At 48.4% G+C, this 25,808-nt stretch overlaps 13 protein-coding genes across 13 annotated transcripts; 6 read left to right on the forward strand and 7 right to left on the reverse strand.

Moving 5' to 3' along the window:
* Positions 1-765: 765 nt before the first annotated feature.
* On the forward strand, positions 766-1,668 carry MGYG_04386 (PBSP domain-containing protein; the record flags this gene model as incomplete). The annotated part of the gene is made up of 1 exon (XM_003174161.1): positions 766-1,668. One exon carries the CDS (start codon positions 766-768, stop codon positions 1,666-1,668), a length of 903 nt encoding a protein of 300 aa, XP_003174209.1.
* A 428-nt stretch (positions 1,669-2,096) lies between these two features.
* Positions 2,097-2,680, reverse strand: MGYG_04387 (hypothetical protein; the record flags this gene model as incomplete). The annotated part of the gene is made up of 2 exons (XM_003174162.1): positions 2,097-2,580; positions 2,646-2,680. The coding sequence occupies 2 exons, from the start codon at positions 2,678-2,680 to the stop codon at positions 2,097-2,099; spliced, it is 519 nt and encodes a 172-aa protein (XP_003174210.1).
* An 828-nt stretch (positions 2,681-3,508) lies between these two features.
* On the forward strand, positions 3,509-5,152 carry MGYG_04388 (hypothetical protein; the record flags this gene model as incomplete). The annotated part of the gene is made up of 1 exon (XM_003174163.1): positions 3,509-5,152. One exon carries the CDS (start codon positions 3,509-3,511, stop codon positions 5,150-5,152), a length of 1,644 nt encoding a protein of 547 aa, XP_003174211.1.
* Positions 5,153-5,375: 223 nt separating this feature from the next.
* Positions 5,376-6,343, reverse strand: MGYG_04389 (hypothetical protein; the record flags this gene model as incomplete). The annotated part of the gene is made up of 2 exons (XM_003174164.1): positions 5,376-5,843; positions 6,299-6,343. 2 exons carry the CDS (start codon positions 6,341-6,343, stop codon positions 5,376-5,378), a joined length of 513 nt encoding a protein of 170 aa, XP_003174212.1.
* A 344-nt stretch (positions 6,344-6,687) lies between these two features.
* MGYG_04390 (hypothetical protein) lies at positions 6,688-7,609 on the forward strand (the record flags this gene model as incomplete). The annotated part of the gene is made up of 5 exons (XM_003174165.1): positions 6,688-6,828; positions 6,885-6,928; positions 6,982-7,287; positions 7,343-7,420; positions 7,489-7,609. 5 exons carry the CDS (start codon positions 6,688-6,690, stop codon positions 7,607-7,609), a joined length of 690 nt encoding a protein of 229 aa, XP_003174213.1.
* Positions 7,610-9,229: 1,620 nt separating this feature from the next.
* MGYG_04391 (hypothetical protein) lies at positions 9,230-10,873 on the reverse strand (the record flags this gene model as incomplete). The annotated part of the gene is made up of 1 exon (XM_003174166.1): positions 9,230-10,873. One exon carries the CDS (start codon positions 10,871-10,873, stop codon positions 9,230-9,232), a length of 1,644 nt encoding a protein of 547 aa, XP_003174214.1.
* Positions 10,874-11,403: 530 nt separating this feature from the next.
* On the reverse strand, positions 11,404-12,579 carry MGYG_04392 (mitochondrial 54S ribosomal protein YmL3; the record flags this gene model as incomplete). The annotated part of the gene is made up of 1 exon (XM_003174167.1): positions 11,404-12,579. The coding sequence occupies one exon, from the start codon at positions 12,577-12,579 to the stop codon at positions 11,404-11,406; it is 1,176 nt and encodes a 391-aa protein (XP_003174215.1).
* A 377-nt stretch (positions 12,580-12,956) lies between these two features.
* Positions 12,957-13,363, forward strand: MGYG_04393 (hypothetical protein; the record flags this gene model as incomplete). Its single annotated transcript, XM_003174168.1, has 3 exons — positions 12,957-12,979; positions 13,058-13,240; positions 13,306-13,363. The coding sequence occupies 3 exons, from the start codon at positions 12,957-12,959 to the stop codon at positions 13,361-13,363; spliced, it is 264 nt and encodes an 87-aa protein (XP_003174216.1).
* A 95-nt stretch (positions 13,364-13,458) lies between these two features.
* MGYG_04394 (hypothetical protein) lies at positions 13,459-14,752 on the reverse strand (the record flags this gene model as incomplete). Its single annotated transcript, XM_003174169.1, has 3 exons — positions 13,459-14,291; positions 14,351-14,619; positions 14,685-14,752. The coding sequence occupies 3 exons, from the start codon at positions 14,750-14,752 to the stop codon at positions 13,459-13,461; spliced, it is 1,170 nt and encodes a 389-aa protein (XP_003174217.1).
* A 436-nt stretch (positions 14,753-15,188) lies between these two features.
* MGYG_04395 (adenylyl cyclase-associated protein) lies at positions 15,189-16,935 on the forward strand (the record flags this gene model as incomplete). Its single annotated transcript, XM_003174170.1, has 4 exons — positions 15,189-15,238; positions 15,316-15,553; positions 15,620-15,921; positions 15,978-16,935. 4 exons carry the CDS (start codon positions 15,189-15,191, stop codon positions 16,933-16,935), a joined length of 1,548 nt encoding a protein of 515 aa, XP_003174218.1.
* A 454-nt stretch (positions 16,936-17,389) lies between these two features.
* On the reverse strand, positions 17,390-19,992 carry MGYG_04396 (hypothetical protein; the record flags this gene model as incomplete). Its single annotated transcript, XM_003174171.1, has 2 exons — positions 17,390-19,522; positions 19,702-19,992. 2 exons carry the CDS (start codon positions 19,990-19,992, stop codon positions 17,390-17,392), a joined length of 2,424 nt encoding a protein of 807 aa, XP_003174219.1.
* Positions 19,993-20,678: 686 nt separating this feature from the next.
* MGYG_04397 (hypothetical protein) lies at positions 20,679-21,451 on the forward strand (the record flags this gene model as incomplete). The annotated part of the gene is made up of 2 exons (XM_003174172.1): positions 20,679-20,793; positions 20,868-21,451. The coding sequence occupies 2 exons, from the start codon at positions 20,679-20,681 to the stop codon at positions 21,449-21,451; spliced, it is 699 nt and encodes a 232-aa protein (XP_003174220.1).
* Positions 21,452-22,483: 1,032 nt separating this feature from the next.
* MGYG_04398 (hypothetical protein) lies at positions 22,484-25,406 on the reverse strand (the record flags this gene model as incomplete). Its single annotated transcript, XM_003174173.1, has 2 exons — positions 22,484-25,230; positions 25,289-25,406. 2 exons carry the CDS (start codon positions 25,404-25,406, stop codon positions 22,484-22,486), a joined length of 2,865 nt encoding a protein of 954 aa, XP_003174221.1.
* Between the last annotated feature and the right edge of the window lie 402 nt (positions 25,407-25,808).

The raw sequence follows: 25,808 nt of genomic DNA on the forward strand, positions 1-25,808 counted from the left end.
CGGGCCAAACTGCCTGGTAAACTTTTGTAGATGGGCCGAGTTACACGACGAAAGCAGGCGAGTGATGGACGCGGGGACGCTTGACAACACTATATTCGAGTCCTGTGAGACGGCAGCAGGCAGCGTGAGAGGCAATCCGCAGTGCGGTGCAGCGAGTCTGTCTTGTCTTGTCTTGTCTTCCTTTTCGCTGGCAGCCTTTTTTATGTGTTGTCGTTGGTTGTTGTTGTTGCTGACGTCGATGTTGCTTTTTCCCTCTTTCGGCGTCGTTTGCGGCGCTTGGGCAGGGCAACTGCTGACTCAGCAGCCTCCTTTTTAGCTGCAGCACCGCATATGCAAGTTACTATGTCGTTACTATGTACGGATATGCAGTTGCTAGTTACTAGCTGCAACTGACAGCGGCTAGTTACAGTACGGAGTAGATGCAGACGGCAAGGGAGTTACCTAAGATGCGGCAGAGTAGAGTTAGTTAGTTACAGGCTGTGGCCATGGGCTCTGCCTGCGTTCCGTGGCTCGACGGTCAGGCACAGCGACTGTGTCATGTGTGGCCGTGGATCGGTGCAACCTACAGGCCATCTAACTTTGTGTTTAACTATACATTTCGATATACACATTCGTCGTCTGACTAGCCGTAGCAGAGAGCGAAAAGGAGACGAAGAAGAAAAGAAAGACCAATATTGCTGATATATAGAGGCCGAGTGGGTGGCATATATCGCGTCCTCTATGCGTCACATACACTCTGTACTGTGCAAGTTGCGAGTTGCAGCCATGTCTGAGTCTTCTTCTTCCGCTATCCCGACGCCGGCCTCCTCCTCCCTGATGCCTCCAGGGGTCGGCGAAACAGACAACGAAAAGGAGGTTACCGACAACGACGTCCCACAGTGGGGGAGGGAAGGATGTGGATATCCGCTCGCTGCCTCTGGTGCGCCGGCCGTCCCCAAGCCTAAGCTGCGGCTTCACTTTGAAGACCTGGGCCACTCGGCGTCAAAGGTCTTGATCAAGGCGGTTCCAGACCCCTATGCGGTCATGCAGAAGGCGATAGCAGAGATCGTCAGATATATCTACACCTCTCCGTCTAGCGGGCGAATCCAGTTCAGCCCTTCGCTGCCCCCTACCTCATCCGTCTCCTTCATCATCCATGACTTCCAGGGAGTCGCCTATACCATCGGGGTGAGCTCGGACAACAACCAAAAGGAGATCCACATGTCGCTCTCCTACATCGCCCACACGGCTTCCTTGAAGGACACGGTTGCTGAGATAGCCGGCGTCATTCAGCATGAGCTTGTGCACTGCTACCAGCATACCCACCCGCCAGGCAGATCAACCCCAAACCCTCCCTCCGGCCTGATCGAAGGGATTGCAGACTTTGTCCGCTTGAAGGCTGGACTGGGAGCAGCTCACTGGAAGCGTCCGGCGTCTTTGGCCGACCTCCCCAAGAAATGGGATGTAGGATACCAGAACACCGCCTTCTTCCTCGAGTGGATCGAGAATGTTAGGATCGGAACGGGTGCCGTGGGTTTGATTAACGACCGCCTTCTGAGACAGGGGTATCTCGGTGTCGATGGTGAGACTTTCTGGAACGGTCTTTTTGGCCAAGACGTTCAGGAACTGTGGATTGACTACGCTGAGTATGTCGGAGGCCAGAAGCCTAGGGGCCAGGATTGTGAATGAGATGGTTAATAATCATCGATGACACTGCTTTCTCGGTTGTTAATACACTTACGCACGCCAATTTACTTCTCGTCATGTATTTAGTTATTCCGGGCTGTATATGGAACGCGGCACTAGTTACTAGGCTTGCACATACGCAGACAGCTCACCAAAGCTGTAATTAGGACAATCAAGGTCGGATTATTCATTAGCTGCTTGAAGCAAAGTAGCCATTACAAATGTCCTCGCGTAAGGAAAGCGAAGAATCAAGCAAAGAGTTACCAGTAAAATCACAAGTAAAAAGCAACTACAAACAAAACCAATCCACCCAACCCTCGCACCTAAAGACCTGCTCTAGGATGTCTCTGTCAAGTATAGCTCTCTCTCCGCCAGCAAGTAGTGTAGGATAATAATGTGTAAAATCCGTCATCCCACGTTACCAGCCCCCTTCAGCGCTCATGAGTTTCACTAGCACTAAACAAGGATAACATAGGCTTGTTAGCCGTTATTTTAAGCTGCTTGTTACTTCTTCCGGGGAGGTTTCTGGGTGGATCATTGGAAGTCCCAGGTTTGCTTCCTCGAGGGCTCCCGGATCTCGATTGATGAGTGTCACCGCTTGGGCGATAAGGTAGATCCCTGCTGGTCTGCTGGTCCAACTGATGAGGACTTGGTGACGGGTATGTGCTGCCTTTATCTGATCTGGGTGCAGGTGTTGGCGATTGCATATATTGGTCACGCGAACCATGCGGACTAACATCCCTCGAATGCTGGAGGTAATCGCTTTCGTTTGGCTGCCTGGAGTCACTCTGTTGAGGACTTGAGTAGTCCGGGCTCCCTAACGCTTTCCTTTTACCCTTTATGTCTGGGCCCGTCTGGTTTCCATGATAAGGGTCAAAGGGACTAGAACTCCGAGTCGACTCACGCCTTTGGCGTCTATAGTGAGAAGTTTCCAGGTTAAAGGTAGCTGTAGGATTCCTAACCCCTTCCTGTGTACGCACGGGTGGTAGACTGCGATCTGAGCCACCACCGGCATTCTTTTGGTCATCATCTTGAACAACTACACTTATCTTCTTCCCACATAATTCAACATATATTTTGTGATTTACTCGCCGAGGCAAATTTGGTTTGCTCTCCAACTAACTAGTTAGTTAGTGGATCAGAAGTCTTGTAGTTAACTAGCATAAGGGAATGTAGAGAAATCAAGTGGAAACATCTCCGTGCCTCCGTACGCGCCGTCAGCCGGCTCTCATGCGGCCCATTGGGTAATGCATGGCTTTTGTTGGAGTTCGAGCGTGTCGCTAAAAGTCTCCTGCAACCTCCAAAAGTCTATTCTGAACTTTGCTCAAGGGTCTCTTGCTAATTGGTTAATATTGTACCAAGTAACTTTAGTAGCGACGAGCTCTAACGCTAACTTGCTAGTTTGCCAAGATTTTATTATTTTGGCTGCTTTAAGTTAACCTGTTAAGCGCCGGAAGGTTGCAGCATCGCCGTGAGAATAAAAACAGCGTCTGCTTCTATCCACGACCACACCATATCGTTTATCTTTCATGTTCTCTTCATAGTTAACACTCTACAACATGGGAGGGCGTGTTTCAACGTCTATGTCATCTGGTCAGGTTTTCTCCCTTAAGAAAGGCCACCCTATTAGACTTCGGCTACTTACTAACCCACTGTCTCTTGCAGGGATGACCTCTGTACCATTTTTACATGACTTTGGCCTGCCACTTAAAGTATAGTGCGGAAAAGCTCGCTTGATTTTCGACCTGCAACATCCACTTTCTTGTGTACCAACCACTCCGTTCGCACTCACCATTCCCTTTTATCATTCCTGTCTTGTTACACTGTACTTCTCTATCCCATTATGAGCGCCTCGAAGGTGCTTATCCTGCCAGAGCTCGTCAGCCTCATCGTTGAGCATGCCAAGTATGAGACACGTTGCCAGCTCCTCACGGTCTCGCGGCTTTTTCAAGTCGCTGTCGAGCGGTATGCGTGGCGTTCCTATACCTTTAGGACAGCAAGTAGTATCGAAGAATTTCTAGGCAAATACCATGGCCATCGCAGCCGCTACCTCCGATCTATAGATATCCATATCGACTTTCCTACTCAGATACCCGCAGCTGGGAGCAAAACAATTCCATGCCGTGAGATAGCTGAAGATATCCAGTCATATAATGAACTCTTTACTCGTCGGATTTCAGCTTTGTTTACTATGCTCAAGACCCTAGAGGAACGAGAGCTCCCATATAATCAACCAAGGAATATTCGCTTACGCCTCTGGGGCCCCCACCACTATCATGCTGATAATAATCACTGTGAACACCGTCAGTATCTTAGCTGGCGCCTCTGCCTACTCACGCATGAGCATCTGCCTATTCTCTTATCAATTACATGCCTTGAAATTGGCAAACGTGGGTCCGGTAAAGGTGAAACAAGGGTTGGTATAGCTGCCACATCCCAGCCTTTAGATTATGGTGTTATACCCGCCCTGATTTCTAAGTTCCCTAATCTGGATACTTTGGATTGTCCATTGCTTTATGAAGATTGGCCAGAATTCTATGAAGCGCCTGTTCTCACACACTTCACCCGGCCATGGGAAGGGCCTCGGCGCGACTCAAGACACGCTTTTGGTAATTTGATGCAGAAGACTACCTTACCGTTAAAGATTAAACGTGTTATAATAGTCTTTTGTCAAAGTTATGCCTCACGATACCAGAATGAAAACCTCCCTATACCTAACTTAATTAGCCCACTATCCTATGATCTATTTAGCTTGGGTCTTCGCATTCTCTCACAGCATGTGGTTAATCTAAGTATCCGTGCATGTATTAACCAAAGTCTCTTCTGGCCATCACCTAGTGAAGATAATACCCCTAGTGAAGATAATACCGAGCCACCATTTTGGCCGTATTTGAAAAAACTACATGTTGAATTTCAGCCCTTGTCACCTTCTGGCACATGGTACTTCCAAGGCCCACGGGGGGAAGGCCAGAATCCAGAAACATTTGAAGTTACCGAAGCCCACTATCCTCCGGTTAAGGAAAACTCCCAGGATAAGTATTGGGACGAAGTTTGGAGAACACAGGCCGTCTACTGGGAGAATATGAAATCTAACATGTTTCGAATCTCACCTATCGACAAAGCTATAGAACCATTATTAGAGGCGTTTATTAAGGCACTAGGGAAGATGCCACTACTAGAGGAGGTTGAGCTATTTACATACTTACAATTTTCGCCTTGTGAAGAGATAGAGGAGAATTATAATGAAGATGATTGGGATAGGGAATATATGTGGGGACTAAGGTATCTTCTTCCGAAAGATGGCGGGCGCCCCCTTCTTGAGTGGCACGTTGGAAATTGGCGCCCAAGCCAAAAGCTTCTGCAGAGCTTTCATGATATTGCGACACAGCGGAGTGGGAGCCAGTTAGACGAGAGATGGATGGATTGGAAGCCGTGTTTGGCTGTCTGCTCTAAATCTCTCTCCTCCATACTCTATGCATCGGAATAAAATAAATCGATCGGCGGAATCCTTTTTCTCAGCACCAGTTTTATCCTCTTTGATCTACATACCGCGACGTACCATTGAGAGAGGTATGGATCCTTAAACTGAATATAGAGGGTTTCTTCTCTATCTGCTGTCATGTAATAGTTCATCCATTAACTAGCTAACAAACATGTATTTACTATCACCCTGTTGGTCACCGTTATCAACATTAGTAGCCTTCCGCAAATTAAAATGGGTTTGGCCAACTTGGCAATATTTCCACGGCGTTGTCAAATTTTTCAACCTTTTCTATCACCTCTCTCATCCACTCCTTTTTCCGTGTAGCTGCATCATCATTTGGTGCATTTTGAGCTGATTTAATGTACGCTGCGGACCCGTACTTATCACTTAATTTCTTGGCGGATATTTTGAGCAGCCCTGTTGTCTTGCTGTAAGCTTTGACATAACTACTGAGACCTCTTGAATCTGTCCCACTTGGTCGCAAGGTCTTGGCTTTTCCAGGCATCGTACTTCGTGTTAGACACAGTCCGCTGATGTTTCGCCAGTTCTTGTCAATCTCTCCGAGTATGACACCAACACGTTCCTTTTGGTTCTTTAGTGTATCGACGATTACTTGGGCTCGATAGTATAATACTGATCCTATAAGATCGCGTAATGACTTGATAGCCTCATCAGGGTTGTTCTGGATAGCGAGCTGTAAATCATTGTCATCGATAGGTTTCCCGGGGCCCCAAGCATAAATTTGAGCCAGATTGTTACAATACAGAAAACTTTATTTGCAGGAACAGAACTGCCAAAGGGTTAGAAGACTTAGTTACCTTTCCTTTCGCTATACTGTTGATCGTGTTTTCCAGGAGGACAAATTCCGATTTATACTTTCTTCCCGATGGGTATGCATTTGAAACGTGTAGGGTTCATGTACGTGATAGCGGTAGCAACTATGTAGTGTTCCAAATAAATCAATTGAGGCCACAGTTCGGCGTTAGGGATAAGGGGAAATAAGATGTCTAGAGATATAAGTAAGGAAGGAGGGAATGCGGAGGGAGAGGATATTTAGTTAGGTACATATCTTGATATCAAGAATACAAACTAAAAGAATCAAAGAGTCAACCCATACTAATGATAGGCAGGACGGGGCTATCTTCTCACACACTGGGGTATACGTGGATTCTTCACTGAGATTTTGGAAGGCATTGTACTTCGCTAAACTATTCAATGCATAGGGCCCAAATATAATGTATACGCATTTCGCAGGAGCCTTGTCCAACATAACTATTAACTACCTGTTATGCGTATAGTTAACTACAGTTCTCTGCCAATAATCATCAAAACTTTATTCGCAGCTACCTTAGTTAACCAGTTACCCGGTACTCCGTAAAGTTATTCGTTTTGGAAGCGCCAGAGACTCGTGACTTGAATGGTACCTATAGGTAGGTAGGTCCAGACATATAAACAAGCTCTTGTCAAGCCCACCACACCGTTTCCTTTTATCCATCAGTATAATATCGTTTTCTTCCTTGCATACCCTCTATCAAACCATGGGTGGCACCAAGTTCTATCAGAACTGGGTTAGAGACTTGTTTGATGACTATGTTATTTGGAGTGCAGACGATGGAACCGAATGGCAAATCAAAAAGAAGCTCTCTGAGCGCGCGAGCTTCTACCCGGCGGAGAACAATGTATGTGAAAAGACGGTGGCAGAGGCACAGGCGGTTTACGTCTGCCAACAGATCAGGGGGAACTCACTTGGAACGGATGCATCGTCAAGATTCGATTACAGTAAGTATTGTATCTTCTTCGCTTATGCTCTATGTTTTGCTAATGCCTAGTAGGGTCCCACCTGAATACCCGGCAAGCTTGAAGCCAGAGTCTAGGAGAAATTTTGCTTCTATAGAAACATCTCATTTTATAGATATGGAGATTGCATCTCTACGTCACTTTAACAAAGTAGGCAGTAAAGCGACACCAAGAATTATTCACTTAAAACGGTCGCTTCAACGTGATCACTACCCTGTCCCAGGAGGTTATATTGTGTTCATCATAATGGAAAAGGTTCCTGGAATAACACTGTCTGAGTTTTGGAGTTACGACCTGGCCAAACGTGACAAGATTCGGGCTGCTTTTCGTGAAACCTTGACGTAAGTCTACTGCAGATTTGTTGAACGAGATTATCTCTAATATGATATCGTGTAGGGAGATATGCCGCAATCATGGCTTTATAGGTGATCCTCATCTCGGAAACATCATTTATGATGAGAAGAAGAATAAATGGTAGGTTCTTTTACTTGTGGCCTCGTTCCCCTACGCCACTTGACTAGTTACTTACGTCAGTTTTGCAGCTGGATTGTGGACTATGAGGATATTTACATCTGCAAGGACAGAAAGCCAAAGACGTTCTCGGAGCATGTTTATCTTTATTGGGGCCTTGCGTCCTCAAACAACTATGGAATTAGATGGTAATGTCTATATTTACTTGGGGTTTTTTTATATTTTCCTTAAGTCGTTTTTGTTCCTTTCTTTTTTCTTAATACTATCTTGCTTTTAAGTCCTATGGTTTCCTTTATCATCTTACCAATAGTAGGCCTATGTACCAATCCGCAATAATATCCCCGTAAGCTATATATTGCTAGGCGTGTTCGATCTACCAGGACAGAGAATGTTACTAATTAAACATAGCCTAAGTGCTAGGCGTGTTCGATCTACCAGGACAGAGAATGTTACTAATTAAACATAGCCTAAGAAGAGGCCCAGGGAGAGGCCCAGGGGAGAGCCTTAAGGGAAGAAGTGCTTAGATAAGGTGTGTAAAGTATTACCCATAAAAAGGTGCTACTTAAAATACTTTTTGATTATTGGCTGCGTGGCATTATAGCTATACAGGCTAAAAACGAATTTTGATAGCATAGTCGCTATCGTCCGCCATAAAAGCACAAACGATGGCGAATCAAGTTAGAGCGTCAGGAATAACGTGAAAATAATAGATACGACAAAATCCGGGTCTGAGTAAAAGTGACATAGTGAGCCCAAAAGTGAGGTACTGGTTTCTTGTGACTATTCTTATAGTCAGCCTTGAAGTACATAGCCAACATTGGCCGGCTGACAGTATTGGAGATTTTCCATGAAGTCTGAGTGCTGTTATTAGCATACATGGAACTGGAGCAAGGCGTATATTCTGTGATTTACGCGCCGAGGCAAACTTAGTTTAGCCTTCAATTGACTAGTTAGTTAGCATGGCAGGAGGGAATGTAGAGAAATGTCAAATGACAGCAGCAAAAGGTTGTAAATGATTGGTTACAGCGCTGCAGAGCGTATAACCGTATGAATTGGTGTTGACCCAGAGCTTCGTCCTTCGTGTGCACATGCAGAGATTTCCAGGTCCAAATACGGATGGAAGCTGACTAAGTTACATACATTTGACAAGAAATCAAAGTGGAAACATCCGCATGGCTTTTGTTGGAACTCGCGCGTGTCGCTAAATGTCTCTTGCAGCTTCCAAAAGTCTATTCTGACTGAACTTATAACTAGCTCAAGGGCCTATTGCTAATTAGTTCATGTCATGCCAAGTAACTAACTTTAGTAGCGATGGGGTCTAACTAGTAACTAAGACTACCTAAGATGCGAGATCCCTGGACTTTGTAGCTCACTGGATTCCATGCATGCAGCTGTGGAACGGTGATGTTGGCACTTTTAGCAATGGAGGCGCAATTGTCGTCTTTCTTTACAGTGTAGATAACTAGTTATCACAATTGTTGGAAATACACAAGTCTCCGGATGACGCCAGATTATTATCAGAGAGAAGCCGGCGGTGCCAAATTGGGGAAACCCATTTTAGTTTAGGATGTGCGGGGTATCGGTGGTGATAAGGGGGACTTGGAATTAGTAGTAGCAATTGCTAGTTACCTCAGGTATCTAGGCAGTCAGTCGGTGGACGCTGCTCAGAGCAACCAACCACCATGTACTAGTAGATAGGAAAATAAGGTCCACGGTCCATACTTATAACAATGTCTCATCGAGTCATATGGACTGAAGAGGACGAGTCTAGTCGTTGAAAAAAGAAGATTTCTGCTGACTGAATATTTATATCTACTCCATATAAGTTACAGAAGAAAAAGATTCAAAACTATGGCGGTAAAAACTGTGGATGTTGCACTGCTTCCAATCCACCCATCTCTCCTCCAACGGGTTTCCGCTTCTATGCGCTGCAATATCGTGAAATCTCTGCAGCAGCCTTTCGCTTGGGCGCCAGTCACCAATATGCCACTCAAGCAGGGGGTTGCCACCGTCTTTTGGAAGAAGATACCGTAATCCCCATAGGTATTCCTTTTCTTCGTCGGCATCATAGGTGTCATATAAGTCTTCATCAGGCGCAAATTTCATACGCGTGAATAGTTCGACTTCCTCTAGTAATGGCATTTTCTCTAATGCCTTAATAAATGCTTCTAGGAATAGCTCTATAGTCTCATCAATGGGGGTGATTCGAAATATATTAGGCTGCATATTCTCCCATTGACCCCATTCTCGTATCCAAATCTCATCCCAGTGCTTATCTTGTGGGTTTTCCCCAACTGGGGGATAGTGAGCTTGGGTAATCTCAAACGGGGTATTGGCCTCTCGACCCTCTCCCCTAGGCCCTTGAAAGTACCATATCCCAGATGGCGACATAGGTTCAAATTCGACATGGAGGTTTTTCAAGTACGGCCAAGATGGGGACTCAACCTTGCCTTCGCTATCTAAAGGCCAGAAAAGATTACGGTCAACACATGCACGGATAGCCAAGTTAACCACACGTTGTGAGATTATACGAAGGCCAGAGCTAAATGGATCGTAGGATAGTGGGCTAATCAGATTAGGCAGGGGTAAGCTTTGATCATGATACTTGAAGGCATAAGTCCGACAAAATTCTAGCTTTATACGCCTAATTTTTGTTAGTAGAGTGGCTGCATTCCGTATAATATTACCAAAGGTATGCCTAGAATCACGCCAGGGACCTTCCCATGGCCGTGTAAAGTGGATGAGAACAGCGTACTCATAAGCCACCTGCCAGTCGTCCTCATGCCATTCACCTTCCAAATTATCTAAATTTGGGAGCTTGGAAACGAGACTAGATATAGCACCAAAATCCAAGGGCTGTGGTGTGGAGGGCAAATTGACCTTAGGAGCGCCATTATCATCCTTATACTCATCCTGACTGAGACGGAGGCTTATAACTGACGAGAGGGTAGGCAGATCCTTATGTGTGAGCAGACAAAGGCGCCAGCTGAGACGTTCGCGGTGATGGCACTCTTTGTTACTACCTCGATAGAGTCGATAAATCCGGAGGCATAAGTTAATGTCCCTTGGTCGATTTTGGGGGAGCTCTCGATCCTCTAAGGTCTTGAGCATAGTAAACAGAGCTAATATTTGACGGGTAAAGAGCTCGTTATATGACTGGAGATCTTTAGCCGTCTCGCGGCATGGGATTTCGTTCCCATCAGTGGCCACCTGGGTTGGAAAGTCAATATGAATATCTATAGAGCGAAGGTAGCGGCTGCGGTGGCCGTGATATTTCTCTAGGAACTCTTCGGCGCTGCTATCTGTTCTGAAGGTGTAGCCACGCCATACAGACGGCTCGACAGCGGCTTGGAATAGGCGTGAGATTGTGAGTAGCTGGCGGCGCTCATACCACTCGGCTTGCTCAACGATGAGATGGACGAGCTCCGGTATAGCAAACACTTTCCTGGCCGCCATTGTAGGGCAGTTGATGAATGGCGGACGAGTTGGTTGGCGAAGAAGAAATGGAAGAACTGCTAGCACGCAGAGCTTTCCCAGCCCACCACAGAAGATGGATAGTTAGTGTCAAATCAAAAGGTAGATAATAACTAGGTAGTTATTTAGTGATTGGTTAATGAATAGTTTACGTAAAAAATAAATTAACCACCCAATTGATATCAACCTGTTACTATCCTCCAACCTGACCTTACGGTACACATATCCATAGAAGTAATGTCCCCGTAAGCTATATATTGCTATGTGTTCGATATACCAGGGCAGAGAATATTACCAATTAAACCTGTAGAACAAGTGTAAAATTGACGCAGGAACGCCATATATATGGTACATGTTATTTCAAAGGAAAATCATAGTAGTTAAACATGGGTGGTGAAAAGGGTAAAAGGGAGAAAAAATAATGTATCATGTCCAGCCTCCGCGCGCCATGACCACATATATTGGCCTGTTTGTGTATGTATAATAGTCTTTTTTGGGCTCTTACCGGGAAATTAAACAATGATCTCGCCTGGATCGATGTGAGCTCTTTTCCAGGGTTCCGCACCTTCTTCTTCCATCGAGCTGGGTACTCTGGCGTTGAGGGGACTGTAAAGGTACCAGCTCTTCAAGGCAGCAACGGCCGCTCTGACACGAGCTTCAGTTAAGCTTGACCCGGCTCCTTCGCCGAGTTTGTCCTTGCCGGAGAAGATACCAACTATGAACACCGGGTGTCTGCTGAGTCGGCCTGTCTCACTTATAACCTTGGCCACTGGAGCCTCGAAGCCCTCTCGCTTGCATAGCTTGGAGAGATCGCGTGTGGGCTCAGTAAAGCCGAAGAGATCGGCAATTGGTAGTTGGCGGGACTTGAAGTGTTCCTCGAAGAAGGCCTTTGCGGCACGTCGTCCTCCATGGAGGTAGACAGCGCCCATTAAGGCTCGGACGAAGTTTGCAGAAGCCCGAGTTGGTGTGATGGCGTCTCCGTAGGTGTTTGGGTCGACGTCACGGCACTCAGAAAATTCGACGTCGTTTACAAACAACGAGCCGAGTCCTCGTCTGAACTTCTCGCCAGGTAGAGGCTGACGAGATATTCCGGCTGGTATTTCTTGACTTTCCTTATCTATTGTCTGCTGGTCTGCTATCCGGAATTGGAGGTAAGCAGGATCGACCTCGCTGCCTGGCTCGGCTGCGTGCTCAACACCCCATTCGTTGGCCATGACGGCCAATGCCTTTGGGCCTATGTATGCATACATTGCTGTCCAGAGCACTGACATGGGTAACCGTGGATATTGGGTAATAAGGTGTTCGGTAGTATAATAGGAGAGGAGGTCGTTGCCGAGGACGGAGAAGGAATGGTTGTTAAATTGAGAAGAGGTATCGGCGGAGGCATCAATTAGGGTGCGAGCCAGTGTCTGAAGCGGCAGACGCTCTGGCAACGAGAGTCGAGCATGGAGTGAGGAGAGCTTTGGAGACGCTGTGAAATCTTCGGCTGATGCGAGTGGAGGACTTTGAGTTCGGACGCTGTGTGGGAGAGAAGGGAGATCATTTTCGGGAATTACGGGCGCAGCTGCAGAGGAGAGCCATCTCACATTCCTCTGGTGCTGAAAGGGCCGTAGATATGAGCTGCGACAGGACCGTATTGGCGGCGATACAACGGCACCGCTCCAGCGTAGGAGCTGCAATCTTTTCATTTGGGCTTCCCGGTCCACGGGGTATGGCGAGGGTGTAAAGAGAGACCACCGGATTAAATGAGCAGCTCAATTGAGGACGTCGAAAGTATCGTTGCTATCCTAGGTATCCCTTCGTCCTCTCCTTGTCCTCTCTGGTGCTGGCACGAAACAAATTTGCAGAAGAAAGTCGAACAATTTGATGGAGGTTGAATTTGTGAGCGATGAGTTTCTGCGGCGCTAGCCCGCTTTAGGTCTAGCGCGTCTTGCGCTCTTTCAAAACCTCCAACATCCAACGACGAAAGTCCGCGAGAAGAGCGAAGAGAAGGACAAGCAGCAGGCGCCTACAGATACAAGACCGCAACTCGCTCGTTGTTTGACTGTACAGTTCTAAAGAAAAGATGGGTGGAGGTCCGAAGGTCCGGTATGTTCAGCGGAGTTTGGGTGGTTCAATTGGTGTTGGAAGTCTTGCAGTGTTACTGACGGCTATATATTATCACAGCTACCCGACGCACGTCTGGTCTCCTGCCAGTGGTTGGTACGCCCAGCCGGGCAATTGGAAGTTCAATACCTTCGTTATCGGTACTACCGCTCTTGGGCTTGCCGCCTTACTTTTCAACTACAGCGCGCAGAATGAACACCGTGACAAGTTCCCGGAACCAGGCCGCTTCTTCCCCAGCCGATGGTATGTCTGCGTGCCCTTACCTTCGAAAGACCATCGAAACAGCAATCTAACAAAGTGGGATACAGGTGGAGCAAACAGATTATCGAGCATGAGCGAGCATTAGCGTCGAAAAGTGATTCGTGATCGTTGAAGGGAAGAATGGCACTCGCGAGCCTGTACAGTTATTCATATTTACGGCGTTCTGTTTTCAAGTGGATAGAAGACAATTGATGTTCAATTCATTCAGCCATTCCAATGTTCTGTCTCCTGTGGGAGTCCTTCGTGTCCACAAGATGTTTGGTGTAGTGACGGACTCGCTCGACATAGCTCGTCCCGTTCCAGCGTTCCTCGCCGTTAGGCGCAAAGGAAAGGATGGGAACGCCTACTTGCTCGATTACATAGCTTGCCGCGACAGTGGCGCATATCAATCCAGCTAGAATATTCCCTCTGTCGTCCCATGCAGCGCAGATTGCTTTCCAGTTTTCAGATTCATCCATAACCCCACGGCAGGCAAGTATAGGTGTGCGATTAGATCCCGCGAGTACCTGGCAAAGGGCTCCGAGGAACGAATTACCAGCACCAGTTGGATCTACTGCCTTTGAGTCCAGGTATGCAGGCAATGCAAGCTGGTCGTCTCGAGAAAAGGCATAGCACCCATCCCGTCCTGCCCGAACAACTAGTACCCCGTTCCCATCTATACCTATGCCCGACTTGACAATAGACCGGCATATCTCCTGGTCTCTGGGATTATCATATTGCCATGATTCATTGCTAAAGTAGCTCCCCATCTCATGATCATTTGGGCTCACCACATCTACGTGACGAATTACCTCGTAGAATCTTGGAAGCTCCTCTGGACGACATGAGTCCGGAAATGGCTCCCAGACGAATATTGGCCGCCGTAGCTTTACCTTATACCTCTCACTTAGCACGTGCCGTCTTGCCAGTACTCCCTGTACTATACTATAGCACCTATCCGCAGAGCATGACATATGGAAAGTATTTGAAAGCACAAGCTCCTCGGTGAGTGTCTCTGGGACAATTTGTATCTTGGGGGTGAGATACTTGAATGCTAGCAAGCCAGCGTCAAAAATAAGCTCCATCAGGGTATTCTTGGGCTCGACACAATACCTCTCTTCTCATTAGACTCATAGCCGTTCCACCCTTTAGTGGTTTGCCTGTTCATATCTTCCCGAAAGACACAATGCGTCTCCCAGCTGCCAATCAGGCCCCTGACATGCTCTGGAAAGTCATAGCCGATGTCCACGATCCAGCCGACTGAGCGGGAGTGTTCCCTACCAGCAGCAATGCGAGCACCGATAGCAGCAAATGAGCCAGCTCCGCCCACTATATCTCGTACAGGGGGTGTTGGAGGCTCATATTCGATTTCATCTAATCTTCTACCTCCATTAGTATCAGCATCACCAGGGCGGGATACGGATGGTTTTACTAGCCAATGATGAACATGGCGAGAGTACAGAAATCTATCTGCCTAAATCCATCGGGCAGCATCTCTGTATCTCGGATAGCCATCTTCTCTACCGGAATATCAATATGCCTAAGCAATACTGTTGCCTGTGTTCCTCCTTTAATTGTTTCTGTCGATGTAGAATCGCAAGGAGGGTTTGACCGTGGTATGGGATAGTACGGTATTATTGGTAATTAAACTCCCCACTCAGCGCATCATCAGCCACTATCTCGGTATGAGCTTGTAAAATTAGGCATCGTAATAAACCTCCCAAGCTCTTTTGACGCTTCGTCTCCCTCGAACATATCAGCATCCGCTCCCTTTCTACATCTACGTCTACACCTGCACCAGACAACTTGCCCAGCCCTCTAACCTATCCAGCAGCCTGCCGGTGGAAGGGGAGAGAACTTATCCTCTTCAGATTCACCGCGTTTGATCTGAAGAACAGGCGTTGAGCCGCCCTCTCCTTAATTGTCCCGGAGACAACATACGGCTGGCAAGATGGTCGTCCCTAATAACCATATGAACAACCTAACAACTCTTATCAAGCGGTATGTATATAATGGCACTTATTCAGCGGTTATGCGTTGGTCAAAGAGTTATAGCTGACATACAACCTCTATTACAGGCTTGAAGCTGCGACCTCCAGGTTGGAGGACATGGCCTCCTCCCTTGATGGCCCAGGTCCTAGCCCAGCAGCCGGTGCCGGTATGCTAAGTCCCAACGTATCACCGAGCACCGCTCCAGCTCCACCAGCTGCGGAGCCTTTACCGAAATGCATCGAGGCATTTGACGCTATAATTTCGAATGAAGTGAAGGCATTCATAGATATCAGCCAGCAGCTTGGTGATCTAGTTGCCCCTCAAGTATGCTACCATCTGGCAATCGTAATTACGGGGGAAACATTATGCTAATATTAATTGCTGGTATAGTCGAAAGCGGTTCTTAAAGCCTTCGAAGCCGAGCGTAAATACCTCCTTGTCTCCACAAAGGCAAAGAAACCAGAAGCACAACCCCCTGAGCTCTTTACAGACCTGCACCGAGCCTCTGATGAAATCAACAACATCCGTGAGAGCAATCGACCCTCACCGTTCTTCAACCATCTCAGTGCAGTGGCAGAAGGTATCGTTGCGTTGGGTTGGTTCTTCGAGACTAGACCAGCTACTTTTGTCACGGACACTCTAGGCGGAGCACAGTTCTACGGAAACCGAGTGCTCAACCAATATAAAGACAAGTAAGTGGCCAGGGTCCGTTAATGCCGGAGAAGACCATTCTGCTGACATCCAACAGGGACAAAACCCATGTCGAGTATATCCAAGCATACTACCAAATCTACAAATCCCTTATCGAGTATATCAAGGAATACTACCCCCGAGGAGTGACATGGAACGATAAGGATGGAATTGATGTGATGGATGCCTTGAAGCAAGTGTCCTCAGGGTCTTCCTCTACTGCGGTACCACCTGCTCCGGCAGCAAAGGAGGCAGGGGGAGCCCCTCCACCACCACCACCTCCTCCACCCCCAGGCCCTCCGCCAGTAATCAAAGCAGCGCCACCAAGCAATGACATGTCTGCTGTTTTCGACCAGCTTAATCAAGGCTCCGCCGTCACTGCCGGCCTCCGAAAGGTCGATAAGTCGGAACAAACGCACAAGAACCCCAGCCTACGAGCACAGTCAATTGTTCCAGGCAGCCCTACTTCGCGAGGCAAATCACCTGCTCCTAGCAAGAAGCCAAAACCAGAGAGCATGCGTGTCAAGAAACCTTCCCGAAAACAACTAGAAGGTAACAAATGGTTCATCGAACACTTCGACAGCCCAGCTGATATTGTTGAAATCTCCGCCTCTCTCACCCAATCTATTCTCATCTCCCGATGCAACAAGACCATCATCAAAGTCAACGGCAAAGCTAATGCGATATCACTTGACAACTGCGTCGGTGTCTCCATCATCGTCGACTCGCTCGTTAGTAGTTTGGAGGCAATCAAGTGTTCCAAGTTTGCACTTCAGATTGACGGGGCCGTTCCAGCTGTGATGTTTGATCAGATTGACGGAGGCCAGGTTTATCTTAACGCCGGCAGTATGGATACCGAGATTCTTACCAGCAAATGCACGGCCATCAATATCGTTTTGCCACCCAAGGAGGATGTTGAAGACTCAGATGCAAAGGAGTGTCCTATTCCAGAGCAAATTCGGACTGTTATCAAAGATGGGGCGATTGTTAGCGAGATTGTGGACCATGTAGGATAGGCGTAGGCAAGCTATGATAGAGTTAGTCCTGGCGAATACAAATTCGTCATCCGCTGATTTGCACATATCTTTAGCTGCTTTAGATATCTATACTTGCGCAATATATACTGCTATTTGTTCTAATTACGGTAACCCAGCTTCTAGCGAAAAAGGGGGGAATGAGGGAGGGGAGAGGGAGGCATATAAAGCTGGCTCAGGATATTACCGATCCGATGCCGTAGTAAACACCCAACTGACTAGCTAGTCAAGGAGTAGAATAAATACAATTTAGACCTGTGAATAACAGCTTTAGAAGTAACTACGTACATATTGGCTTAGCTGCTTTTCTCTAATATTAAGAGGGGGTCGATTGGGTATCTTTAAATGATTAAAATAGTTCAAATAATAGAAAGGGTATAAGATGGAGCGGATGACAGCAGGAAGTAGGAAAGTGGCTGAAACAAAGAACAGCAGCCTATGGGGGCGAGGGAGACGATTCATTCAGATCTCGTAGTTTGAGGGATAGCAGGCTTTCGGTATTGGACGATCTGCTGGAGGGCCTAGAGTTTGATAGAGGCGGTAGCTGGAGGTTTTGCATGGATTGTAAGGGTATAGATTGTTCTTGACGAGGTTGTTGCTGTTGCTGCTGGATGTCCTGTACCGGAGGTGGTGCGAAGGGTGTGAATGAAGTTGTCTTAGATCGAGGAGACGTTGAAGGGCCATCTGATATGCCGTCGAACGCATCTAACATGGCTGCGGTAGGTCGCATACGCCAGGCTGTAGGAGGCATGTATAGCGGACTCGTGAAAGAATTCTCCTGGTCCCTTGAATGGCCATGACCACGGATGTCCAGGGGGTCAGACATCTGACCGTGAAGGGACGGAGGATGTTGTTGAAACGCAGAAGTAGGCTGGAGTGGTCGGGAAGTAAATGATGACGATGGTGAAGAAGATGGGACGATCTGCTCCCTGTCCCGGCCGCCTAATCTGATGCCAGAACTACGACGACGATGCTGTTGGGCCTTTTCGGCAGCGAACCTGGCGGATTCCTTGGATAGCTTGTACGTACTGAATCGTGGCTCGGGGTATTGTAGTTCGTTACGTAGCTTCTCTTTACCGTCTGGCACCCGGTTTGCGAACACTGCGCGGATGCCGGAGTATAGGTAGAAACGGCCTCTGGAAGGGCAACAGACGTTAATGTGTATCAGGTAGCGAAGCACAGGCTTATCCTGGGGATCAGGTGTGGCAGCGTTGGCCTGTGGTATGTCAACGGCTGGGCCGGTAGAATAGCTTCGTTGTCTGATGAAAGTTTTGGTTCCTGGTTCCATGCCTTCGAGATCATACGGTACAAGAAAAAGTTTAACGGCCGTCTTGTTTGGGTTCTTTATGATGATCTGTAGCTGTCCCTGCTGTGGGATACGATAGCAGCCTCCTGGCGGCGACTTTGGGGACTGTGAGCGGCGAGATCGCTTTTCTCGGGCTCGGAGCTCACCCCGTGGCGAGAGGGATAGATCCGAAGGATGGATCTCTTCAGGAGGATGGCATGGACACTTCCGGGGAGCAACTTGTTTCTTTGGCTTTTTGGTGACAGGCCTGCTTTCAGCCGGTAGAGAGTTCTCAAGATCGATAAAGCCGACATATGGGCTTGGACTGTCGTCTGCTATGTTCTTACCGCTGGCCGAGCCTGAATAGCTGTAAAAGACAGCTGGAAAGGGGACCATGACGTGTGGCGGACATCTCAAGTTAGACTTGCAATTACCCTTTCCCAGGACTCCTATTTCAGCGGTGAAGTCTAGTGGTTTGGATGGATTGGTAGACATTCTTCCTCTCAAGATGGATTCTTCAAATGATCCAACCATGGACGCATGGTGCAAGGGAGATGCCTCTGCGGACTGAGAGGGGCGTCTGGGGCGAAGAAAATCGTGGCCTGCTCCCTGCGGGGACGAGGCCATCTGCAAGCTCCGCATGGAAGTGATAGACCTTCTGGGCTGGTGAGCCTGGTAGCAGTAAGATGAAGAGGGAGAGGAAGAAGAAGGAAAATTCCGAAACGTCTCTGGTGGCAGAGTCCGGCGCCTGCTGGCCTTTTCCGAGCTGGTTGAACATACATCCATATGTTCATCCTTGACGGAGAAGTCCAGGTCCGGATTGTTTGCTTGGATGACCAGTGGGCTGGTGGGAGCCTTGAGGACGTAACTTGACGGCACAGAGCCGAGAGAAGGGGCCCTGGATCTCCCCGTGAGAGAGGCCAGGGCCTGACGGTGGTTGAAGTTGAAACTGGCAAAGGGGTCTGTTGGTGCAGGAGAGTGCTCGACGTTTGAGTCTACGCACCCTGGCTCCTGGTAGGATGGAGAAGAGGCAATGGAAGAAGACGGCTGAGCCAGCTGCTCGATCCCCAGCAGTTTGGGGGACCCTTCACGGAAGTCCCCTGAATGAAGAGCTGACCTGGGCCGCTCAATGCTGACGGGAGAGCCGCAGGACCTGTAGCTGGGAGCCTCTTGTTCCGGAGACCGTTCAAGCTCTACTGACGGCAGCAGCGGCGAGCCATTCCGCTTCTTCTCCTCGAGTCTCTCATGTGGAGAGTCTCCATGCGTAGCAAAGTATTCTTCGAGCTATTGGGTAGTATGTTAGCATTAAGTAGGGAAATAAGTGAGATATCAAATTGTAGTCAGGGTGATGTATGAAACTCCAAACAACTCCAGACAGCCCTGGACTTTCTATGCATCTTCCGGCTGGAATAGATGCAGCAGGACGAGAGACGACTCCAGCAGAGGAGTACTGGAATACTTACAGCACGGTTGGGGATCCAGGTAGGGCTTTGGCCGTCCTTGATTCTGCGGATGAGCTCCTCACGGCTGCTCGTCTGGGGCCCATGGCAGGGTGTCTCCATGATCTGGTCGAGAGAAGACTGATCTAGCATCATCTTGTCTTCTTCTTCGTCCTCTTCTGCTATTTCTGCTATATCTGTTTGTTCATGTTGTTGCTGGTGCTGCTGCGGTGTTACAGGACGGCGTAGGGGGAGAGCGGGAGGCCAGCAGCTATACTCCCGTCCCTGGGCCTCTGGATCCTGAAATATCGGCATGTTGGGCTCCCAAAGAAAATAGCGAGGTTTCAACCAGACATTGTACGGCCGGAGCAGCAGTCAGGCCGTAGACGGGGGACAGAGAGACGTGGCAGACGGACGGGCAAGGCAAAGAGAGCTTCCTGCGGCCTTACGGAGCCGGTGGAGAGACCGGCCAGAGAGACAGAGAGAAGTGAATGAAAGCGAGAGACCTTGACAGACAGACACAGAGGGAGACAAAGAAATATATCAAAGACACAGACGAATGGCTTATGGGAGAGGAGGACGAGGGAGCTTTACAGGAAGCCTGCCTTCAGCGTCATGTTTCAGGGGCCCGGCTGCTTCTTCTCTGCCAGTTATGTATGATAATAAGACCGAGAGATATATATATTACTTATATGTGATAACAGACAAACCTCATGCTTTTCTTCCCTCTCCGTCTCTTTTTCTTTCCCCATGCAAGAGTCACCTGCTTTTCAGACGATGACGAAGAAAGATGGCTTGCTAGCTAGTCAAGAGTATTTTACTTCAACAAGAGTAAAAAAAGGCTTGTAAGGGCGTTACCGCTAGGAAGAATCCCGGTTGAAGAAGAAAAGTTGCATTTTCGGGCGATAACGAGCAAAAAAGGGCCATTTTTTTCTTCTTCTACTTTCACACTCACACTCGGCATAGCTGACTGCTTTGACAAACGGCTTTGCGGGCCGAAGATGGCACCCAAGAGGAAGGTAGACGGCGATGGCGAAGGAAAGGAGCAGAAGCGGCCGAAGAAAGGCTTCTCAGTCGGACCAGCGAACCTGCCGGACGGGACATACAGGCGCAAAGGTAAGGGACACACACACTGCTACGGACTGATACGATGCACCGGCAATGCTAATTAAGATAACTCGGAGCGATAGTCATAAAGATTAAGGCAGATCTAATTCACAAGGCCAAGCTGAAGAAGTCGTACGAAAAGATCAAGGCACGCGAGCTCGCTGCAGCGCCAGTCAGGTCCGTCTACGAGACACAGGAAGCCAACGAAGAAAGCCACGATGAAGCCGCTGCGGCAGAGCAGGACAGTTCAAAACCTGCACGCGAGCCGGCCGGGCTGGAACTGCATCCGGACAGGCAGGCCATGGTAGACTCTCACAGCGAGCATCATGACCTGTTACGAGGCGAAGGGGCCAGATCAAGACGGAGAGGGGAGGCAGACGAGATGCAGCAGCAGGAAAAGGATGAAGACAGCCGGCCCGGTGGCAGTGGTGGCAGTGGTGGCAGGAGGCAACGTCGGGCTAAACCGTATCCCTTTGCGAGGGAAGAGGATGCTGCACAGAAGCGGATCAGGGAGGCAAAGGCGAGAGCTGAGCTGAGGAGGATGAAGGAGAAGGAGAGGGCAGATATGGCCAGGGCAAAGAGGCCGGACCAGTTTGGCAAGAGACGGCTGGGCCGCGAGAGCAAGGTGCTGCTAGACAAGGTCAAGAGGCTCGTAGCAGCAGACTGATCTTGCTCCGGCTTGTGCTTAATAGAGCTGCTGCTCACACTCACACCCACAACCTTGCCTTTAATGCCTGCTCCAGTACATCTATACGGCCACGACCCTTACGACCTCCAAGAATAGACTCAGACTTCCTCACGGCGATACATACATGGGGTAGATACATGGATACACTTTTCGTCCGGGCTGCTTCCAGAGCAGCCGTCCTGGTTCCTCGGCAACTTTCCAGCAAACTGTAACCATCGCCGGCTGAATCGAGACCTTCGGCTCCAGTTCCAGCATACCTATCAAGCTGCCATCCCGGCCTCTTTCTTAGTTATAAGTATGATGAATGAGAAAGAACGAAAGAAAAAAAAAGGCGATGGCCTAGGATTATGACGTCGACCTTGACGGAATCAACTCTCCGGAAATTTTACCCTGGGCGACTCTCCACCCGCTTGTATTGTATCGTGTATTCGCCTGTCACCGATACCAGCTGCATAGAAAAGTAATGTTAGTCCTGGCTGTCCCCTTCTTGCGGCCAGTCAGGATGTGTTGCCAGGAGTACCTGCGTCTATCGATACCATGATTGCCCTGGAAGCCGGTGGAGAGAGTCGGGTTGGGATGCTCGCGCCTCTCCAACAGATAGAGAGATGGATAGTTCGATGACTCCCTTGTTCTTTAGCTAGTTGGTTAACTTATCTCTATAGTTACTTCGTTATCGGGCTGACTTTTAACGGGATGCAAGACGAGAAGAAAATCAAGCAGCCATGGACGCCACATTCTGCACATTTTCCTGTCTTTTTCGCCGGTTTGGTGACTCGCTGTGCTGTTAGAGCGCAGTGTCATACATGGCACGAATAACTACCCCGGTCATGCAGTTGATCATGAAATGACCCCTTCATGCGCCTTTTTTTATTTCTTTCTTTCTCCTCTTTTCTCTCACTGGTAGCTATAATAACTGGGGTACTCCATAGTTTACTTTGGTCTCTGCGAGTAATTTGCATTCGGGTGGTGTTACCGCGAGGTGGCAGTCAAGTAGTTAAACATCTAAATTCGTCAATAGTATTCATTCATATCAAGTCGTAAGAGAAGATGCTCAAAGATGCTGTTCAGATCTATATCGGCCGATGCATCCATGTCGTCATCGTGATCAATCATATTTTTGACACCGCTCGCCTCTAAGCTACGTAAAAAGCGGATGAAGCTGCCTACTTGCTTTTTGAACCGCGAGTACAGCTCCGAAATGGACCGGTTGTAGTATGCAGTGGTTTTGGACGATGGCATCCTACCCTCGCCCATGGCGATGTCCAGTCGCTCCTGGTATGCCTTGACGTGGAAGGAATACGCTAGGATGGACCGGAGGACATCCTCCAGCATGTTGCGCGCCTTGAGCTGGCTCTTGTTCAGGAAGAGGGCCAGGATGACCCTGTCGAGAACCCGTTCGTGGTATTCCCGCAATCGCCGGAGTCCCTTTGCATGCGTGATGGTGCCTTCGACATCACCAGCGTCAATGCACCGTTCGATCTTCGATAGCTTCTTGTCAAACTGTTGCCAGGGATGGTTAATTCCGACTTGGAAGCAGTAGTCGCTCACTACCTGGACAAAGTGGGATGCCTCCAAGCGAAATCTCTGTTCGAGCGCCTCCACGTTTGATGTCTGTCGGCCTGACGGGCCGCGAACCAGGTCCCGCACCACAGAGAGCATCCTTATAAGCCTGAGAAGCTGCCTGAATATTATGTCATATTTCTCAAGGCTCAGAGGAGTTATCACCTCCTCTAGCGGTGAGGGTGGGGTATAATGTATTCGAAGGAAATCAAGGGCTTCAAGTGAATGCGGGTTCTTGCAGCTTTCCAGTTCTTCTCCCGTAAGCTCACGGATTGAAAAGCTCAGGCCACCGGGTAAGTCTCTAGAACCGGCCGGATGAGGGTGGTGATGATGCTTTCCGCTAGAATCGCCCTCATAGCACTCAGACAGTAGCCCCGTCAAGACCAGACGGAGCTCAGAGCTTGCTGGCGGCCAGGAATTTCGGTTCCCAAGTCGTAGACCAGTAGATGAACCGCCCCTCGCAACACCAGACTTTCGCTCACCGCTATGCATGTTTGGATCAAAAAGGGCTAGCGAAATACGGAGCAGGAACTCGGCATTCCCAAGAAGTTGAAATCGTTCCTGCAGTTGCAGGTGATCCCTTACTTTGTGGACTTTGAATAGCAGATGCAGACATGAGAAGTTCACGAGACGGCTTTGTGCCAAGATAACTGGTGCGAAGGAAAGCGATGGCGCCGACTCGAGGGGCGGGCCAAACGTGTGCTCTGCGATAAGGCTCTTCTCGATATCGACACATGACCCTTCCTTTACAAGCTGGTACAGCCTGTTAGACCTCACTTGGCAGTCACTCATACTCTGTCCTTGGGCGTCAGGCCCGTTCCCAATGTCTGCAATTTCATATATAGCATCGATAGCAACATTTATTTCCTGCGGGTAGTCAAACGTGTATTCCTTTGGTGTGCTGGACTCTTTATGGGGTTTCCCGATGGCTCGGTTGTATTTCAAAATCTCGTTTCGCAGGCAAGCCTCATAGCATTTTGCTTTAAGCTGAATGTTGTCAATATCTTCCCATGTTAACCCCCACTCTAGCGTCAAGGAAGACGTGTTTTCCTTCTGGTGCACTTCCGCCAGCGGATGGCCCTTGTGGGAAGACCTTAGCAGATTCAGGCCCACCCCCGTCTCGTAAATAACATTTGCGTCTTCGCGGGTGATAAAGCTCGGCATCGACCCTGGGTTGAATTTCGTTTCTTCAGCGGTATATTCATCAATGTACCCAGGATCAAACTCTTGAGTCACATTTAATCGACCTCCAGCCGGTCGAAGGCCAATCCACTGAGCTGCGCGATGCAGCCATAAACTAGCAGTAGCACCCATAATCTCATGGAAAATGTCTGCAAGCCATTGATGCTGATGCGAATAGTGATCACACTTTGCAAAAACCATCGAAATAACCTGTACATCAGCTGTAAGCCTGATTGCATTCTGGACAATATCCACTAAACATTTAACAAGGCAGCTGATCCGTGCAAAATACATATGCGTCTGTAGCAGGGATGGATTGGTCTTTGACTTTGCTGAAAGCTGGTTCTCGATACTGTACAGCAGTATAAAAACAACCCGAGAGAGACTGGTCAGAGAAGGTGGCGCTCCTGACTGAGTTGGCACGCAAGCAACAAACTGACGAAGTTTCCGCATCAATGTCCCACATTCCAGGATACCTTTAGTTAAGCCATCTATTGCAGGTAAACTGATGCCAGAGACACGGACATCTCTCAAGTACTTTTCAAACTTGCGAGACTGCTCGTTATATCGGAAGAACACAGAGTTCCAGCCAAGCCCAAGTCTGAAAAGAGAAGAGATTAAAGCGTCAGTTTTTGCAACCCGTCCTGAATCCTCAAGACCAGTATTTGTGGCTTGATGTATCAAGGCGGCATCAAATCCACGAGGTCCAGCCTCGCTCAAGCATGTTGGGCCTGATTGCTCTTTCCAGGTATCCGGAAATACATCCCACGATAGCAATTCGTAACTCGTGGTAGGTAACGCTGGAATATTATCCAGGGACCATATATCCTCGCCAGAGAAATCATCGGTGGGTTCTCCTTGGCTACCATGCTGTGCAGAACTAGATGAAGAGTCTGCCACGCTTGGAGGACCTGACTCTTCTGCTTTCTCATCTCCAAAAATATTCAATGTGTGAACTTCCACTCCTTCATGTTTGAATAAGTGCAGGGGGCTCTCAAACAGCCCCGCCGTAAGGTCTTGATACATGTCAGCTCTGAGTATTCAAAGGCCAAAAACGGAAAGATAGAGGTATACCTGGCAAAGCATCGTTCCATGGGTATTTGTCCAAAGGCTTTATGGGATCAATCGAGAAGAAAACAGGCTTCTGGAGAACATCCAGCTCAAAGGGGTCCTCGGGAGTGTCAAGGTCCATGACTAGGGTATGCGACACGCGAGCCCGAGATAATGATATAATCTAAGTAGACACGGATCAACACACGATACCATTGTCTCTTCTACCAGTCTATTCAACTGTCTCCGATCCTCCGGATATCTTTTGTTATATGCGCCGCATTTCTTCAACTTCTTCTGCTTCTTTTTTGTCTGTTGTCAACGATTTCCCTTTTCGGCGTTCGAGATTTGGATGACGTAATCACAACGCGTATTCACGTGATTATTTCCTTGCATTAGTCCAAGTAAGGCAAAGATCGTCACAACTTCCAAAGGTTCTCAAAGAAGTAAACGAAGTAAGAAAGATAACAGGAAACAGCTTAACGGAGCAAAGCAAAAGAGAGACACGAGGAATTTGAGGGTTGAGATATCATATGCAGAGGGT

This window comes from Nannizzia gypsea, genomic scaffold, assembly GCF_000150975.2.
Source record: "Nannizzia gypsea CBS 118893 supercont1.3 genomic scaffold, whole genome shotgun sequence".
Lineage (NCBI taxonomy): Eukaryota > Fungi > Ascomycota > Eurotiomycetes > Onygenales > Arthrodermataceae > Nannizzia > Nannizzia gypsea.